The following is a 20,310-nucleotide window of genomic DNA, read 5'->3' on the forward strand; positions in this document are numbered from 1 at the left end:
CTGTAAAGTATTTGGAATAGGATAGCTGTGTAGAAAAGTGCTCCTGAGAAGGAAGGGATATCGAATGAACTAGAGTGAAGAGTAATTGTTATTCCCAGATTGGAAGGTCCAGGTTGGAACGTGGCTTAATCTAGCAATAACATCAACTGGGATCATACATTAGAACATCATTCTCCGTGTATTCTTTTTTTAAAAGAGAAGCCAGCAAACGCTAGCAAAAAGACATTAATGCACTCCTGACCCTCAATCTCCCTAAAAAAATCTTTCTCATTCTCAGGGGAGAAAGTGTTTTAAATTGAGAGTGAGACCATCTTGTGAATTAAGGAAGTGAAGGCAGGAGGTAAATGCCAACTATAGGTTGTAATGGCATTCTGTTCCCTCCTTTCTCATCCTAGTATATCATTATCATCTTTCAGCAACCCTACATCAGGAAGCTCTTCTGCCATTCTTTTCAATATAAGAAATATGTTAATCTTTGTTTTTCTTTTATTTATATCCCTTCAGAGGTAGATGAAAAATAATGAAAACTGAAAGAACTATGGATGTTGGAAATCAGAAACAAAAGCAGTCATTGCTGGAAAAGCTCAGCAGGTCTGGTGGCATCTGCTGAGAAATCAGAGTTAACATTTGGAGTCCAGTGACCCTTCCTCAGAACTGAAGAAAAATAATGCCTCTTTGTTTGCAATAATAATTGAGAGACAAGTGAATCAGAATGGATAACAGAGTGAGACAGCGTATGGAAAGAAGCATAGATCACAAGTGAGCAGAAGCATTGGCAATGAGCACACAAGGAATATCCATGGGCATTGTCCCTTGGCTAAAGAATCTCTAAATATTAGAGGTCTCTTGAAAATTTCAATTTTTAGTTCTTTATCAGTGTATTTCTTGTTTTCTGCTCTTCAGTTTGCACTACATCGTCCTAATTCCTCATTTTCCTATCCAAACCCTGATCCGGAATTTAAGTCTTGCTGTCTTCCTGAACTCCTTCCCCTATTCAAGTCCCAGATTTGTGACCAAATCCAAGTTCTGCCCACTGTGGCCCAGCCTCAATCTTGGTTCTGATCTTCCACACTTTCCCCATATCATTACACTTTGCTTCCCTCAGTCATCTTATTCGAATCTATGTTAATCCGTGGCCTTGAAATTTTACCCAGTCCCTATGTAGTTTGTGTTACACAATTGTATTCCATGTTTATTGGGTGGAGTTTGGTTTCCTTACTGCAATCCTACTACCTATTCTACTCTTCCCTGCTCCTTGTTCTTTCTTCTGATTGCCATGTTTAGTTTTGCTTCATTGCTTCATTGGCTGTTGTCACCTGGAATTATTGTACATTGCTAATTACCCTTAAATAGGCAGTTATAAACCTTCTTCTGAAGCCATTGTTGTGTATATAGTATTGGTATATCACAGCACTGTTAAGCAGGATCTTCAGAATTTTCACCTTCAACAATGAATGAATGGAGTTTGAATTGGGGGGCTATCAGCTGGATGGTGAAGCTTGGATTTGGACCCGTTACTGCATTTGCACCCTCTGTGGTGGAGTGGATGTTTAAGGGTTGGATAGTCAATATCACATCTAGGAATTCAACTCTTCTGACCATGTTTGATCAAAGGTTACTTCATTTCCCTACGCCCCTCTCCTTTCTCCACATCCACCCTTGGCTTGGCGATTCTTGCATTTTTTTTGTTTCCACACCTCCTTTATCTCGTTACCTTTTCCTCTTCATTCTGTCCTCTTCCTCCCTGTCCACCCCTTCTCTCACCATTCCTGTTCTCCTTCCCATCATTCCTTTCCATTCCTCCACTCATCTTCACCCTCCTCCTTCTCATCACCCCGGTCTTCCTCATCGTCCTTCCCCTTTCCACACCCAGCCTTTTGCACCGCCACCCTTCCGCCCTGAATATCTCTAACACACTCCCCTTTCTCCGCCTATCTCACAGTTCTTCGCTTGCTCAACTTCTTCCTCCTCTCTCCCTCTCTCTCTCTACTGGCTCCCCATCGTCGCCCTTCCCACTGTTCTCTGCCTCCATTCCTCCTGCGTTATTCGGTCACCGCATCCTCCGAGTTCCAGTAACACTCGCCGAGCTGCGGGCGTTCAAGAGTAGCTGCCGAGTGCAGCTCCTCACTGACCATCGCCAGCAGGACTGCGGGAGGGGCTCGGTCAGGTTCGGCAGGGCAGCCGGCGAGGGTGCTTCACGTAGCTGTTGCTTCTGAGACATTAGGTCCTGCCCTCTCTTACTGTGGTTGTCTTTCGTTAATTTTGCAAGTTGTAATTTCTAATGGAGAATTTATAGTTTAAAATGCCCCTGTAGCTGCTGACTTTTTGGAATAATTCTTTGATATCTCAGCTATGTAATGGGTGAGGTAAATATCCCAGTGGGAGAACAGTACATTTGCTTTCTTGTTGACAGACAGTAGATGACAGCTCCTATTAATGTTCTGGTTCTCTTGAGGCTCAGGTTATGTATCTTTTATTTTTATAGATGGATGTAAATAACAGTTTTGACAGTGAATTGAGAAAGATGCAGAATTTCAAAGCTGCATATTGTAAATGTTAAAATAGCATTTATCACAAGTTTGCTTAATGCCAGATTCAACTTTTAAAAAGTTAGCAGATAGCATACAGGCCTCAACTGGGGTAAAACTGTGCTCTTAATTCAGCTTTCATGTTTTGACAAAGTTGAGGAAGGTTCTGAAGTAGAAACAAAAGTTATGGCATCCTCAAAATAGTTCTGCTCATGAACATATTTATTGCTTTAGAATAAAGAGAAGGAATCTTGGCATTTGTGTCAAATGAAGCTTAAATGCTCCTTGTTTTGTAGGTGTCTGGATCTGCGATGGATAGAGAGGGATCAAAACTCCACGAAAACCATGAAACTTCCAAAGAGAATTGTTCATTGCTCACTAACAGTAAGTTTTCATATTGGCCCAGGTCACACAAAAGCTGCTGAATTTTGAAAGAAAAAATAAATGTTTATCCATGCACGCTAAATTTTAAAAGAGCAAAAAATGGGGGAACAAGTTTGTGTTTTGATCCTATTGAGCAAAGAAACTGGTATGACATGAGTATATATATTTATATCAGTTTACATTTGAATATTAATTGCTATTGAAACAGCAAAAGTTAGACATGAACAAGAATTATATTCAAGTGAGCAATTCACTGGTTATTCCCTTTTAATACTTTGATAAAATGTTAACATATGTAGATTTCAGGGAAGAAGCAAAAAGGACAAGTTGCAGAAATCTATACAATATTTCTTTTCTGACAATCTAATGCCCTTATGTTATTTATATGCATTATATAATCCGACCCCACCACCCAAGCCATTTTTCCATCCCCACCCTTGTCTGCTTTCCGGAGAGACCACTCTCTCCGTGACTCCCTTGTCCGCTCCACACTGCCCTCCAACCCCACCACACCCGGCACCTTCCCCTGCAACTGCAGGAAGTGCTACACTTGCCCCCACACCTCCTCCCTCACCCCCATCCCAGGCCCCAAGATGACTTTCCATATTAAGCAGAGGTTCACCTGCACATCTGCCAATGTGGTATACTGTATCCATTGTACCAGGTGTGGCTTCCTCTATATTGGGGAAACCAAGCGGAGGCTTGGAGACCGCTTTGCAGAACATCTCCGCTCAGTTCGCAAAAAACAACTGCACCTCTCAGTCGCGAACCATTTCCACTCCCCCTCCCATTCCTCAGACGACATGTCCATCATGGGCCTCCTACAATGCCGCAATGATGCCACCCGAAAGTTGTAGGAACAGCAACTCATATTCCACTTGGGAACCCTGCAGCCCAATGGTGTCAATGTGGACTTCACAAGCTTCAAAACCTCCCCGTCCTCCACTGCATCCCAAAACCAGCCCAGTTCTTCCCCTCCCCCCACTGCATCCCAAAACCAGCCCAGCTCGTCCCCTCCCCCCACTGCATCCCAAAACCAGCCCAGCCTGTCTCTGCCTCCCTAACCTGTTCTTCCTCTCACCCATCCCTTCCTCCCACCCCAAGCCGCACCTCCATCTCCTACCTACTAACCTCATCCGACCTCCTTGACCTGTCCGTCTTCCCTGGACTGACCTATCCCCTCCCTACCTCCCCACCTATACTCTCCTCTCCACCTATCTTCTTTTCTTTCCATCTTCGGTCTGCCTCCCCCTCTCTCCCTATTTATTCCAGAACCCACACCCCATCCCCCTCTCTGATGAAGGGTCTAGGCCCGAAACGTCAGCTTTTGTGCTCCTGAGATGCTGCTTGGCCTGCTGTGTTCATCCAGCTCCACACTTTGTTATCTTGTTATTTATATGCTGGGGGTACACTGTATGTTGCATGTGTTTTGTACGTCCATTACTGTGAATCTTATTATTCGATATCTGATATATATGAAACACACATGGATATATGTAGGTGGTGGGGAGGCATTTGTTGCTAACCTGCTGCCCTCCCACCCAAACCCAAACGTGTCCCATATTATGGGGTATCAGGTACACCATCAAACAGCTTATCTGTGATTCGGCCTGTTGGTCTTAAGTAGACAATTGACTGCCACTCGACAGCCTCATTCTACTCCCACTGCACTTTTATGGTCTGCAGGTGAAGATGGGCATAGGGAACAGCCTGATAGCTTTGACTGCATGGAATATTGGCAGGCAGAAAGGATGTGTCTCATTTAGATGTACCCTATGTACCTATTTTTGGGATGCCCCGAAGATTGTACTCTCCTTTTGACATATCATTTGATTTTTTAAAAAATAGCTATAATGTAATAGCACAAAGAATTGATGTAACTACATATTATATAATCAGGAGACGTTTTGATTTAAGTGTAACATTTTAATTTTTTTGTAGCTATTTCATGCATCACGTTAACTGAGTGTAAATGTACGCAAAACAGTGGAAACAGCATACAACTGATAGTGCTAAATGATCTCAAAGCCAATGGACAGGGTTTAACTCTACACTCCTGTCACATACAATTTTGATTTGCAGTGGGCAATTGAACAACTCATAAGAGGTGAAGGTTCCACAAATAAACCTAATCTAGTACATCTGTTCAAAAGATAAGGCTGAAACATTTGCATCCTTCTTCATCGAGAAGTGCAAAAGTGGCTGATCTATTTCAGTTCTCCTCCCTCCTGAGCTCTGCAGCATCTCTAATCTTTAACCATTTGATGCATTCTACAATATGAAGAGATGGCTGAAAGCACTGGATACTGCAAAGAGTTATGGGCCCTGACAACATTCTGGCAATAGTCATAAGACTTGTGCTTCAGACTAGCTCTATCATAGCCAAGCTGTTCCAATACAGCCACAAGATTGACATCGACACTACAACATGGAAAATTACCCCGGTATATTGTTCTCATAAAGCAGGACAGATGCAACCTGGCCAATTACTGACAGGTCAACAAAGTTATGTATGATCAAGCCAGCCAATCAGAGAGATCATTCTTGTACCACCCTCACAGTCTCCAAAGTTTGTACTGAATACAGTATGTTGCAAAGATTAATCTGAAAACACACCTCTACAAAAAGGGATAAAGAACATCCATGCTCCAAAAATTGATCAATAGGCTGAAACCGAAAATGAGAAAGCAGTGTGACCAATAGACTTGTATACTGCTAAATTAAAACTGGGAACACTACTCAATCAAATAAAAATCGCATAAAGGTTGTGACTGCGAAAGATTTATTCCACAGTTCCATCATAGCTGTCGCATCACAGTTTTCTGTTATTTTACTTAGGTCGATAATGGTCTTGCTTTCCTTTCGGATGATCACAGCGAAATAATTTATCCAATACAATATCCTATTGAAATATCTGCTTATGTGAAGCATAAACATCATCGTAAACTATTTAGGCAATTGATCTATTTCTGCGCTATAAATTCAATGAAATTATTTGTACGAAACCGTGTAAAGTACATTTAGTAAAAATAAAGCTGCTCCTTGGTATATAAATTCAGCATGGTGTACCTAGCCTGCCTTTGAGAAATTTTCTGACGGAATGTGTTGGCCGATCTTGTGGTGATCAAGGGAGCGTCTTAAGATTTTGATAACATACAACTTTATCCTTGTAAACTGAGCAGATGTTGAATTTTGGCCAGCTTGATCTGGTAATAAGTTTTGAATGCTTTGGGACACTGTCAGCGAGATGGGAGTGAAGTAGAGCTCTCGAGCCGGAGCTCTCCCACTCTGACTGCTTTTCCTTTTTTTCTCTTTACTTACCTCTTGCCGTGAGCTTGGACAGCATTGGCAGCAGCGAGGAACATCAGCACGGACTCAAGTGTGGGCTCAGCACGGACTTGAGTGGGCCTAGCGTGAATCTCATGGCAGTGGCAAGTGAGCTGCTATTTACTTTCCCAGAGCAACTACAGGAACTGGTGTTAGAATCGGCAGCTGCTACACCATGGAGTAACCATCAGCGAGGCACGCCCAGTGGCGAAAGATGGTGCCTGAGGATCAGCAACTTTGTCATTGGTTATATCTGGTGCTGGCAACGGTGTAATGGCGATGGAAGCACATCACAGCAACATTGACGAGATGGGCCCAGTGGTGAGAGATGTAACTCTGATGTTGGTGGGCCAAGCGCAGGTGGTGGTGAGGTGGTAGTGGAGGAGAGATGGCAGAGCAGCAAAAGGTGGTGCTAAAGAGTAGCAACATCAACTTTGGTTGGGTCCAGTGTAGACGGCAAAGAAGGTATGGCAGCACAGGCATCATTGATGATGTGCTTGCTCAACACTGATGGACTCTCTTTATGCTATACCTTTCCTTTTTTTTCTTATTCTTAAAATTATTCAAAACAGTGCCAGATAGCGGTAACAATGGGAAAGCTTTTATTGCCTTTAGTGTTTTTCTGACTTAAAATGCAGGTGACAATAAATCATTCATTCATTCATTATGTCATTTGTGCAAACACACATGATGACTTTATTTCAAGGTCAACATGAGAATTAATTGTTTGCTCCGCACCCTCCATCACCTCAACATGACCATGAGATTATGTAAGAATAGGACTAAAAACATTCAAGAAATCTCTAAATAAGACTGTATAAACATTATTCAAATGAATTAACGAAAACTGTTGCACAGATTTTAACTCAGTCAAAACCCATTCACTTCCATAAACTTAGAATCAGGTCATATGTCTTAGAATACCAATGTATCAATGGAAGAAAGTTATGGGTCACAGTGAGGGACTATTCACCAGCTGGAAAAACTGAGGTCAACTTCATCGTGCACAGATTTCAGAAGGCCCCAGCGGGATTGGCCTGAATGTGTAATTTCCTTCCCCTCATCGGTTTTTCCAGCTTCTGCCAAGGTTATGTCCCCCTCAGAAATCCCAGTGTGGAACAAATGACCCAACCCTTCCATAATGAGCTGTTGACCAGTCAGAGGCTGACATCTTTCCAGTGGTAACAACACCTCTGGGAGTGTGAGAGACAATTGGTGATGAAGCCCCAGGAATAAGGTCATTGGGGTGCATTTGCTGGGTCCTGAAAGAGGGAAGAAGGGGGATGTTGTTTGAAGGTCAAAGAGGATCGTACTCTGGGGTCTCCAATTCTTGGCAGTTGGGTGCCTCACTTAGGCATGGCAGGAAGGGGCACCATTTTCTGACCCCAGGCACAGAGCCAAATTTTTAATCCACAGCAAGTTCTGGTTCCCAACTATCCCCATGCTCGTAATCCTACAATAATTTTGAAGCAAAACATGAATATTTTAACATTATTGTTCATACCAAATCATTCCATTGCCTTGCCCATTACTGTCTACATAATTTCCTCCAGCTCCACAGATCTTTGTGATATGTGTATTCCACCATTTCTTACTGATTGTGCATCATCGGCTTTATTTCTTTAGTATTGCTCTCTGTGCCTTCAGTTAACAAGATTCAATTTCTGGAATACCCTTCTTAATCTCTCCGCATCTGTTCATCACTTTCCTCCTTTGCAATACTTAATAAGACCTATCGCTTTGATCAAGCTTTTGGTCGCTGACCTTGTGTCTCCTTATGTGGCTGAATGTTCTACATTGTTTTATAATGTCGCTGAGAGTGTCTTGGTACATTTGATTATATGCTAAAAGTGCTACATAAAGATGCATTTTGTTATTTGTAAATGATGCATTAATTAGAAGTTCCTGAATGTGGGGGTGGGGTGAGTGTGAGTCGGTGGTGTGATCTCCCTGTCGTACAGATTCCTTGAGTATTTTCTTGTAAATAAACATGAAATACAACATGGTCTAAGCAACAGGGAAAGAAATAATTATGTACATATTGCACTATTTGATAATAAACTATATTTTTTGTTTTCAATGGTTTGGTTCAAATTTTTCCTTTAATAATTTCTAAAAATGCGCAGTATTGCAAGTTGTCATTTGCATTACACAAAGCATTTTTAAAGGAATGTATGCATTTCACAATTCTAAGTAGCAGCTTCTGTAGTAATTGGATTAAGCAGCATTTTAAAAAAGACAAAAAGTACTTAAGCTACACTCTACCCTAGTGCTGGCAGGAAGGCAATGATGGCTATTGTAGCAGTTAGATGTTCGTAACTGCTAACTTCTAATTTTAACTTACACTTTAACTCACTAATCACCAAATGAAACTTCCACATTTTAAAAATATCAGTGCTTAAGATTAAAACGTACATCTTGGTAACTCTGTCTTATCTACTTGAAAAATGCAAGAGTCAGTAAGAAGTTATGCAGTAGAAATCACTTATGCTGTGGTAGGAAATACCACCATATACTCATTCTGTTTTATTAATTTAAAAAGTCTTTAAAACAAAAATAGCTTAGACAAAATATCTTCTGAAATAAATCAAGGGTATTTTGCATCTGATAAACTATGACTTAGGGAGCCCCTATGTACGTTTAATTTGCATAAACTGGTGATCTTGTCTGATGTGCTTTCTCCAGACCAATGTAGGTGTATACAGCAGCATTGAATGGGTGTATTAGATGTAATAGCAATGCATCATTAAATAATGAAAAATAATAATTCTGGTTTAAAAAATTATTGCATGTAAAACACTGATGTATATCTGTAGTGATTTCATGAGTGGGTTTACATTATATATTTTACAATTAATTAAATGGCTCGCTAGTTCATCTTTTATTGCTACTTTTGATTGAAGGAAGAACATATGACAGGACACATATTGAGCTGCTTTGCACTTTTTCAAAAGTAGCACCATCAAATTTTAATATACACCTTTATAGGAAGATGAGTCTTTGGATTAATGACTTATTCAAAATATGTCACATTTGACAAAATAGCATTCTCTACGCACTGTATTGTCGGGGTGCAAGTTTATATTAATTGCTGAAGTATTAGGTTTGAGCACAATCTCATGACTTTCTGACAGAGACAAGAACACCAACAGCAAGCAACTGCAGCTAACTTTGGAACCAATAGCAGTGCATTGACATTTTAATATCAATACAATTTTAAGATTACTCATGTTTCCTAAAGTTACTGATTTCAAATTCACAATAACTTTATTGATCATTGTGCTAAACTGCAAATTATTTTAACATGCTTTCTAAGATTACTTTTGAAGTAGAAAAATGTTTTACATTGAAATAATGGAATCCTGAAATGCTTTCTGTTATTGTACACGAGTTAATTGTCAGATAAAAACACTATGCCATAAAGCAGTGTAGCATAGTTTGCATCTGAATTACACTATGTTGATTTTACATATTTAAGTCTAATTTATTCCTTCAAGGCATATGCAGAATGTAGACCATAAACTTTATTTTACAGGTAAGGAGAAAAAGAAAGGCATCATGACTCATTCATATGCCCCTTTTCACCTTTAAATCATAAAGCTATTCAATGATTTCAATACAAAGGAGGCTATTCAGAACATTATATCCATTCTGGCTTTCTGGAGGAGCAAGTTATCTCATGACACTCAACCAATATTTCCCTGTGTACCTGCAAATCTTCTGATTTAATAATTGGTATATTTTCTTTTGAAAATCAGGGCTGATTCTGTGTCACTAAACTCTCAGACAGTGCAATCCGCACCCTAACAAACAGCTGTGTTAAAATAGTTTCTCATGTTGTTGTAGTATCTTGTGCTGGTCACATTCAAATACTAACTTTCCTTTTGTTCCACAATGCCTTCTTGCTCATTGAGTTAGAACAAACTGATGTACACTCTAGAAACTCTTATCCTTCTCTGCACTTTACATTATTACCATGTAAGTGTACATGAGGAAAATTAAAGACCTGAAGAATGGTAATATCTAAAACATTCACTTCTCCTTTCCTCCAGCCTCCTGTTTGTCTACCCATTATAGCAAATCTGTCTGCCTGAGAAATAACATGGCAGTGCATAATTTCTTGTAGTGCCTGTTAATTTTATCAGGGAATAGTGAATGCTACAGGTGTAAAGAGTGGAATAAAGTTACCAAAGATTGCTGAGCAAGGAGAGATGTTTCAGATCGACTTAAGGTTTGAATGGTATGGCAAACAACTCCAGAGCTCCGTGGATGAAAAGGGAAATCGAAATTAACATTAAAAAAAGAGAAAATGTGCTAATGGTAGCTGTCAGGTAGGAAGCACAAGTGAAAACTGAATTAGATGGCAAAATGATCAGAAGGAAAGTGAAAATTCAAACAAAGAGAAGCAAAGAGGGAATATAAATAAGGACTCTTTTAAAAGAACTTAAATAATAAAAGTCTGGTAAAAGGAGGAGCAAGGCCATTTAGATACAAAAAGAAGATTCTCACATGGAAGCAGGGAGCATAGCTGAGGTTTCATTGATATCTTACATCTGTCTTTCTCAGTACAGGAGATGTTACCCAAACCACGGTGACAAAGGAGGAAATTCAGTTACTACAAGAGTTTAAAATTAAGAAGGGTAATACATTGGATAAACTGGTGGTATTTAGATTTGACAAAGCTCCTGAACTAGATGAAATACATACACAGGACATTGAAGGAAGTGGGAATAGAAATTTCAGGAGCACTGGCCATAATCTTTAAGTCTACCCTAGACATGTTGCCAGAAGACTGGGGAATTGCAACCATGTGCTTCCTCATAAAAGGCTGTATGGGAAATCCCAAAAATTACAGATCAGTCAGTTTAACTTCCAAAGTAGGAAAAAAAATTCAGAAACACTTGACTGAATTTTACCATAAATCAGCTAAATGTCAATTTTGCAATGTTTCATGGAGAGTTTCTCTTCTGGTGTTTAAGTGAGTCAGCTCATAATTATCTGGTATGCACACATTATTTACGTATGTTCCACACTTCTATACCACCATGTCCACATGGTTGTGTGCTCCCCAAAGTTAAGAACTTCTCAGGATTCATGTGGCTAGTGCCATATTGGGGTGGCAAGGTGGCTCAGTGCTAACTCACAGCTCCGGGGACCCGGGTTCAATTTCACCCTCAGGCGACTCTCTGGGTAGAGTTTGCACATTCTCCCTGTGTCTGCATAGGTTTCTTCAGGTACTCCCACAGTCCAAAGATATGCAGGTTATGTGGGTTGGCCATGCTGAATTGCCCATAGTATCCAGAGTTGTGTTGGTTAGGTGGATTATGCATGGGAAATACAGAAGTACAGGGACATGGTAGCAGGGGGAGAGGGCCGAGTCTGGGTGGGAGGCTCTTCAGGGGATCAGTGTGAACTCAATGGGCTGAATGGCCTGTTTCCACACTGTAACGATTCTATGATTCTACGATATTTAAGATCCAAACATGAACCCGCTCAAGTACTACCAGCCACAAATAACCCTTTGTAGTATTCACAGTGGGAGGGAAACATAAAGAAATCACTCTGGGGGACTGAGGTGATTCCATTGGGAACAGAATTTCACAATTATACTTTTTACATCAGCTGTTTGACTGACTGTCATAGTAACTGGAGCTACAGGAATGAAGCCACAGAGGCTGCTCATTCTTAGCATCATGCCATGTTCGAATCCTGTCTAAAGGATTGTAACTCTTTCCCTATTACCTGGCAAAGCATATTATCCTGTTATTGTTCAATGTTGGAACAGCACATATTGGAAAGCCTTCACGAAATTGAAAACATTCACTTTTATTAAACAACAGGAAACATGGTAAGTCTTTGGAATAACTACAAACGTGGAGTCAATGAATGACCAACTCACATCTACTGGAATCGAGTGTCAATTAAGTCCTGACTAGCATGTTACACCAGATGCTGTAGCACTCCATTATGTCTAAAGTGATGTTTCTCCTTCTTAATGCACTCATCCTCCTTCTCAGAAGATTGCTGTCACTGTCCCAGCACTTCAATGTCCATCAGTTCCCCCCTATGCCTGCTCTCATTGCGCAGAACACAGCATTCATAGATAATTCAATACATTCTGTCTGGACTCTATGGTGCCCCTGATCAATCCAAGCATCAGAGCTTTGTCTTCAAGAGACCATGTTCTCAACTGTGGCCTTAATAGGAGAATGGGCTGCAGTACATCTATACTCAGCTTCAGGCAGGAGGTTGTGTAACAGAATTATGAGCTATGGTTGCAGGGAGTACCTTTTATCTTCCAGTAGTCAGCCTTTTAAAGCATCTATTGCTTTGAAAAAAGCAGGAACTGCTTACAGATATAAGCATCATGGCAGCTGCCAGAGTATGTAATGCAGACTTCTCAGATCTGGTACCAATGATCACAGATAACTTGTGCATTGCTGGAATGCTTTCCTACCAATGGAATAATATTCAGGAACAATAGAGAAGCGGAAAGAAGAGGGGCATGACTTTAATTATTAATCATACTAGGTACAGATTGAATGTGTTAGGTGACAAATGACATACCACCTTTACCTCCAAGATAATTCACACAATCACATGCCAATCAGCTCACAAAGAGCTGACAAATGTGTGGGGTGAGTTTCTTGGCCTATCACAGGCTTTGGCATTGTGTTCCTGGTCACCAGAAGCTTCCAACCAATCAGAGGCATTGTCCTTCTTGATCATTGCCTACTCCTCAGGAGTTCCAGCAGAAAGACATTAATTAATTTGTCTTCTTATTTCAGCGCAAGGAGTCAACAGCAAGATTAGAGGTTTGGGGAGGCAGTCAAAGAACAGACCTCTCCACCATCCATTTTTCTCATTGTCCCCAGTTGGAGTGCTGCAATCAACCTGGCAACTAGATGACCTTGGTTTCCCAGTCACCTTTCTTATTCACCAGGAAGCCAGGTAACCAGGGAGATGACCAGTTAGGTCCTTAAGTGGCTATTAATAACCACTCAAGGACTTTAATTGGTAAATGGCTGAGAAGATCATCTCTAGACTATGTTGGAATTTAATGGTTAGGGTTGCAAGCAGGTGACAAGCATCTCTGCAGGATAACTTGGGGCTTCAAGGCACATCACTTTTGTGATCATGGGAAACCTGTACATATTTGGGTGCAGTGAACTATGAAGCTGAATTCCCCATATGCGCGAGCTGGCAACTGTCTTACATAAGTCCATCAAATTTTTGTAACTGGATTTCAATAGGGCTGTGTGGTAATGCTTAGAAGTGGGTCTAATAGATATAAATATAAATTCATCATTAAGAACAATGTACATTTTGCAAATGTAGTCAGGCTTATTGAAGTTTCCTGGTCCAGTCCCTTTTTGTCAGAATTGCAGATAGATATTTCTATGTAAGCTTTGAAAATTTGTATTGCCAGTTGACTTCAAACTGACGTGAGCATTGGGCAGGTCAGTGGATATCCTGAAACATGTGTGTCTAGATTATGTGCTTTTAAGAGTTCAGCATCTTCACAGAATGATAGTTTGTGATGAGATATTTTCGAATAGAGGAGCAAAAACTCAGAAAATATGTCTTCTTGATGAATGTAGGATAAAGGCACACTAGCATTGAAACCATGTGTGAGGATAAACTCCTCTATTGCATAGTACATAATCAGACAGATTCACAGCATAGTTTTGCAGCATCATTAGTTGTGCTGCTGAAACTTTAAAAACAGAGTTGTAAGAGGAAGTAATTAATTATACCCTGTAAAATGATAAAATTATGGTGATAAAAGAAAGAACACTCTGAAATGTTTGCTGAGGAATATTTTGATCATTAGATCTACAGTCCAGTTTTCTGTAAGGAGTTTCTCGTGCCTCAGTGAGTGGACTAGATAGAGCTTATTTAGCTAAAAATGTTAATTCAGTTCAGATGATTTTGTTCCTTCATTTTAGTTTCCTAAAACCTAGTTGACATGTATGGCCATTTGATTGCTGTGACCATTTTAAGTAACTATTTTTCTTCTTTAAAAGTCATTTCACCGAAGTTTGGTATTAAAATCATAGAGACGTAGAAAAATAAGATCAGAAATAGCCACTCGATGTGATCATACAACTCAGTACCCTGTTCCCACTTTCTCCCAAGGACCTTTGATTCCTTTAGCCCTAAGAACAATATCCAACTCTTACTTGAAATCATAAAATATTTTGCCCTTAGCCTCTTTCTGTGGCAGTGACTTCCACAGGCTCACCACCTCTGGCTGAAGAAATTTCTCCTCATCTCAGTCTTAAATAAACCATCCCATATTTACAGGTGCTGTATAATTGCAGCAAGGCATCCTTGCTACTGAACTCAAATTCTCTCCCAATGAAGGCCCCTTCATAATCATTTCATTATTGATATTCAATTACGGGCACCTTTTCAAAACCCATTTGAAAACCCACATAACTTATATTGACTGTCTGTTAAAATCCCTTGGAAATTGTTACAGCTTGCGGAATGGTAGGTAACTGGGATTTTTCTGTTGTGTGAAATTCATAAATATTGTTTAACAACTTTAGTAACCAGAAAAGCATATTTCATACTTACGAATTCTCAAATTTCTGCATAATAATTAAAAGCTCCACATACATTTCTTCCCATTAATGTATATTTTATTTTCTAGCAATTTATCTTGTTATCTGCAAATCTAATTTAAAAAGTAAAACACCTTGGGCGTTACCATTGACCAGGAACTGAAGTAAACCAGCCATATAAATGCTGTGGCTACAACAGGACAGAGGTTGAGAATTCTGAGGCAAGTTGCTCACTTCTCCCCAAATCCTGTTCGCCATCTACAAAGTCAAAGTCAGGACTATGGGAGAATACTCTCCCATTGTCAGGGTGAGTGCAATTCTAACAAGACACAAGAAGCTTGACATAATTCAGAACAAAGCAGTCCACTTACTTGACACTCAATCCACTATCGTCAACATTCATCCCCTCCAGCGTCGATGTACATTGACAGCTTTAGTGCGTACCATCCAGAACATGCACCAACTTTCTAAGACTCCTTCAATAATACCTTTCAAACCTATGTAGTTTGGTATCAAAACCTATCTGGTAGTTTGTAGTGTAGTTGATACACCAGTGGAAGTAAGGAAGTGTGTAGAGTGCTCATGGATCTTGGGGACGAACATGTTGAGAGATTTCTGGGTCTGCTTGGAAAACATTTACAATAATTGTTGTGAGTAGTATATGACAAAGTCATCAAATGGGGCTCAGGGGTTTTTGACCTTGCTCCATTTGCTCTACATGTACATGTACTACAGGACACTAGGTCTGGTCAAGCAGCAGGGGTGGAGGGGGTGGAGCGGGGCGACGCAGGCTGCTCTTCTATCTGCCCACACCATCACTGTTCCTGAATTTTCCAACAGGACAACACATCAGGCCTTACTAGATTGTCATGTGTCTTGGTGCGGCATGGTGGCTCAGGGATTAGCACTGCAGCCTCAGAGCACCAGGCACCTGGGTTTGATTCTAGCCTCAGGTAACTGTCTGTGCAGAGTTTGCACATTCTCCCCGTGTCTGCAAGGGTTTCCTCCGGGAGCTCCGGTTTCCTCCCACAGTCCAAAGACGTGCAGGCTAGGTGGATTGACCATGCTAAATTACCCATAGTGTTCAGGGATGTGTGGGTTAGAGGGGGATGGGTCTGGGTGGGACGCTTCAAGGGGCAGTGTGGACTTGTTGGGCCAAAGGGCCTGTTTCCACACTGTAGGGAATCTAATCTAATCTAATCTAATCATGTCGAAGAGCTCCCGCTTGGTGTAACACTTGAAACCACTATAATCACCATAGGAGAAAAGGGTGGGGCACCCATGCAGATCGTCACAGAAACTGTCAAGGATGTTTGCCTCCTAGCAAGAACTTTCATATTTATCCCTAATGCTGCCATTGTCATGGACAGTGGTCCAACTGGAGGAGATATCTCTAATCGCATTTCAAAGATGGACATTAGATTGTTGGAGACCAGAGTAGGCAACTTGTTTCTATTTTTGCCAAGTAATGGACAGCTTTTGGTAAACATGATGCCTTCACCAAGTTCATACAGATCATTCCCAGCAATGACAAAAAGACCTCAATGGTAGCTTGAATAAAAGCAAAATATTGTGGATACTAGAAATCTGAAGTAAAGAAAGAATGTATTGGAGAAACCCAACAGGCCATGCAACATCTGCGGAGAGAGAAATAGAGTTAACATATCATGTTCTGAAGTGAAGTTGTGTTTGATACAGTAAAGGTCCTGTACAATTGCAGTGCGGCTGTTCCACTCATATTCCTTTCAGTATGGTAATCAGTAGTGATTTCATTTGACCTGGGTTAGTTGCATATGCAAGGAATGTTTGGGTATCCAAATACTTGTATTTCTAATTCACACTCTCTGAAAAGTACACAGTTTTGCTCATTGTCAACCTGTTTACTCCTTCTGTATCACTTTCATTTATTTCTGTCTTTGGCCAACTTGCCTTATATCTCAGAATGATTATTTAATTCAGTGCTGGACTATATCATTAACATGATTTATAAAATTTGTTCTGGGAATGTTAATCCCTTCTCCATGGTGCAATATGAAAATGCAGAAATGCAAAGTGAAAATCTTACTTTGTTTCTTGACACTTGTTGATCATTGATTTCATAGTATGCACAATACATCTGCTAGATTATTTAGAATAGGAAGTGGAGTGACGATTTGACATTTACTTAGTATATGTACCTAGAAATGGTTTGCCATTTACAATTCATTGTTTGATACTATCTGATCTAGAACGCTAACTGAACTGAATGCTAATGACAGTTGCGCTCATTGTGTTGCTAAATCATTGAACAATGTGTAAATCCACCACAAGGAGACAATCTTTCCCATGCACTGTAAATAGATGTCTTGCAACTTTCATTCAAGAAGTACCTGTGGATGTTCCATTCATTGCTGGGATTAATAATTTTGTATGCCTCAAATGCATCTGAGAGTCATGGATTATCCTGATTCTTCCGTGATCCATGTTATACTATGAGACAGCCTCTTGTTGACTGGAGTAACCCTGCTGAGGGAGTACCCTTAGCTTTTAGAATGGATAACAATATGAAAAGTTTGGTCTTCTTCTGAAATTTGTCTTTTGATCAGTTGATTTTGAACCTCACAGATGGATATGGTGTTTGTGCACCTTCTTAGCTCTTACCTTGTTGCCAGTGTTGTGATGTTGCACTATCTTGTTGATCACCTGTGTTTTGCTCTAGGGTCTGACTTAGCCTTTGGAATCAGATTTCCAGCACATAACTGCCCAACATCCCTTGGTTCTCCATGTTTTATAGATCCCAAGAAAAGCTGAACAGCGTCTGAATAGGTTTCAGAAACATATCTGTTGGAGATTTTGATGGATTGATGCTCTTTGCTGATCAAAGCAACAGTGTTGCCTGCACCAAAAACATGTAATGTTTATGGGACTGCCACTCTGCCTTCATATTCATGTCCACCCTCAAGTAATGCATCAATTGTATGCATCTTTTACTTGTCCAATTGATCCTTCCTAATAGGTTAAATTGGTTAGAGGAAATGTTTAACTGGAAGATTCTCTCCAGCATCCTCTGACAAGTTGCTCAATTGATTCTTGGATGTGGATATCTTGGTATTGAATAATCCTGCAGATATTTACTACAACTAATTGTTAGAAAGAAACATATTTGTCATGCTCCTTATTACATTAATATTGAGCTACCAACTTTCAAAAGAGGAGGTTACTTCTGGTAAACGATCATATTTTAAGTGATTTGAGGTACGATGAAGTGCCATATAGTGATGATGTCATGGGTTTGGCTCCTAAAGGCATACTTACATATTTAATTTGAATTGTTTTATGACTCACAATGTCAGACATTGTCTAAAATTGGTCAAACTGATACCACCCATTTTCTGCTATGCCTTCAAATGAATTTCTACGCTTAAAATTTTATACTGGATAATTCCTTTTCAAGAAGAATATTAAATTGTATTTTCATTCAGCCTTTATTTGTGAAAATGTCTTCCTTTAAATAATTTCTTTCTCAGTGTGTGCTGTTTAGATAGTGGTTAGTACGTATTATCGATTTTGTCCTGCAGTAATTTTGTATCAACAATAATGTATTTGAACACCTTTGCTGTGGAATCAGACAACTAATTAATTCACATAAACTTCATAATACCATCTACTTAAAATAAGATTGTAATAGCTAGATTTCCCACCATTAATTTTTGTGAAGTCTTGTTCCTCAAGGCAAAGAACAATAGTAATTTTTGTATAATTGTGCAGTCCATCCACACTGTACACAATTAAATAGATTAATGGCCTTGTTTTTACCTTTCCAACTGTTAATCCATCATTCATTAGAAATGTCTTTTAAAAACAGGCAGAAATGTAAAATCTGCACTTGATGTATTTGTATTTTAATCAACATTCAACATAGTGATATTAATGTGTGTTCATGCAGCTACACCTCAGTCAGGTAGGCCACTAAATCTCATTTACACACTGAAGTAATGTTAGAATCATAGAATTGCAGAAGATAGAAGGCCATTTGGACGATGAATTCTATTTCAAATCTCTGAAAGATCAACTCAACTAGACCCACTCTGCTGGCCATTCTCCATTATTTTCTTTCCTTGTAGACGTTTGTCCAATTTCCTTTCGAAAAGCAAAGTTTAATCTGCATCTACTATCCTTTTAAGAAGTATGTTTTGATTGCAGTGCATAAGAGGGATTATCTAATTTTGCTATTGGATCTTTTGCTTGTTGCTGTAAATTTGCGTTCTCTGATTCTCTACCCTTTTGCCGATGGGGACAAATTCTCTCGACCTACATTGTCAAGATCCCTCATGGCTTTGAGTACCTTCATAAAATCTTCTCTTCCAGACTTCTCTAAGGGTAAAATCGCAAACTTCTCTATTCACTACTAATAATGGAAATCTGTCAGACCTAGAATTTTTCTCCTATATGTTTCAAAATTCTCTTTAAGACTTTCCCATACTTCCTAAAGTAATGCAGCCATCATTAAATAAATTACTCCAACTGAGACAGAACCAGTGTTTTATAAAATTTCAACGTAACTTTCTTGCTCTTTGTTATTCTTGGCTGCAATTTTTAAAGCCTGGGATTTAATCAATTTTTGAAACTGTCCTGCCAATGATATTTTGCACACATATCATCAGGTCTCCCTGTAACTCTGCATCTTTGGAAGTACATCCTTTAATTTATTATGTTTGACCTAATTCTTTCCAACGCATCTCTTTCTTTTTTACTGCCACATTTTGTCCATTCCATCAGCCTGCCTCTTCTTGAAGTCAATAATTATCCTCCTCATGATCCACAGTACCTTCAAATTGTATTACCTACAACTTGTTAAATTGTGCCCTGCGCACCCACGACTAGTCCATTATTAAATGGCAGGAAAAGCAGTACATAGTAGCACAGAATGACCATTTTTGCAGTGTGGAAGTACATTTCACTGTGAAATGTAAAAGTGAAATGTAACATAGCCTCTTTCTTTCTGTCAAGAAAAAGAGATTTTCTTCCTATTGGGTTGGGCTGGATTCTTCCATATCTGTCAAAGAGGTAACAATTTATTCTGCTACATTTTACAAATTAATTCATGCTGCCTTTATGTCAAATTTTATTTTTCAGTTTTGCCCATCACCATCTCTTTCGTGCTGACTCCTCAAACTCTTTCTTTCCCTTTAAAATCCATATTGCATTTCGTTGTTTCTTCATTGCTTTTGATTCTTCATGCTCAGCTCTGTATTTTTTGTGTTCCTTCCGTTGCTGCCTCACCTTTGTTCCAATATCTACTACTTACCTTTTGCATTGGTTCAGAGCAGTATGAATAATTGCTGAACAAATTTCTGGAAGAAAGCCTGAAGTCAAGTCAGTATCACAGTTCACACTTCAGAAATTGTCAGCAACTGAATTATTTTTAGGAGCATAGAAAATAGTTATAACTGAAAGTTACATGACGATAGCATTTTCAGGTTACAACCTGTGATTCTGGAAACTATGCCAGAAATTCAATA

General features: G+C 39.6%; 1 protein-coding gene across 2 annotated transcripts in view; it reads left to right on the forward strand.

Moving 5' to 3' along the window:
* Positions 1-1,836: 1,836 nt before the first annotated feature.
* LOC125460369 (myoD family inhibitor domain-containing protein-like) overlaps positions 1,837-20,310 on the forward strand; it is a 72,887-nt gene continuing 54,413 nt past the window's right edge. The window contains exons 1-2 of one of the 2 annotated variants that reach the window (XM_048547790.2): positions 1,837-2,224; positions 2,825-2,912. In XM_048547790.2, coding sequence (XP_048403747.1) covers positions 2,840-2,912 — 73 coding nt within the window. In that variant the 5' untranslated portion in view covers positions 1,837-2,224; positions 2,825-2,839. The remainder of the gene's footprint in view (positions 2,225-2,824; positions 2,913-20,310) is intronic. The other variant, XM_048547789.2, reaches the window with a different exon arrangement.

Source organism: Stegostoma tigrinum, chromosome 11 (assembly GCF_030684315.1).
Source record: "Stegostoma tigrinum isolate sSteTig4 chromosome 11, sSteTig4.hap1, whole genome shotgun sequence".
NCBI lineage: Eukaryota > Metazoa > Chordata > Chondrichthyes > Orectolobiformes > Stegostomatidae > Stegostoma > Stegostoma tigrinum.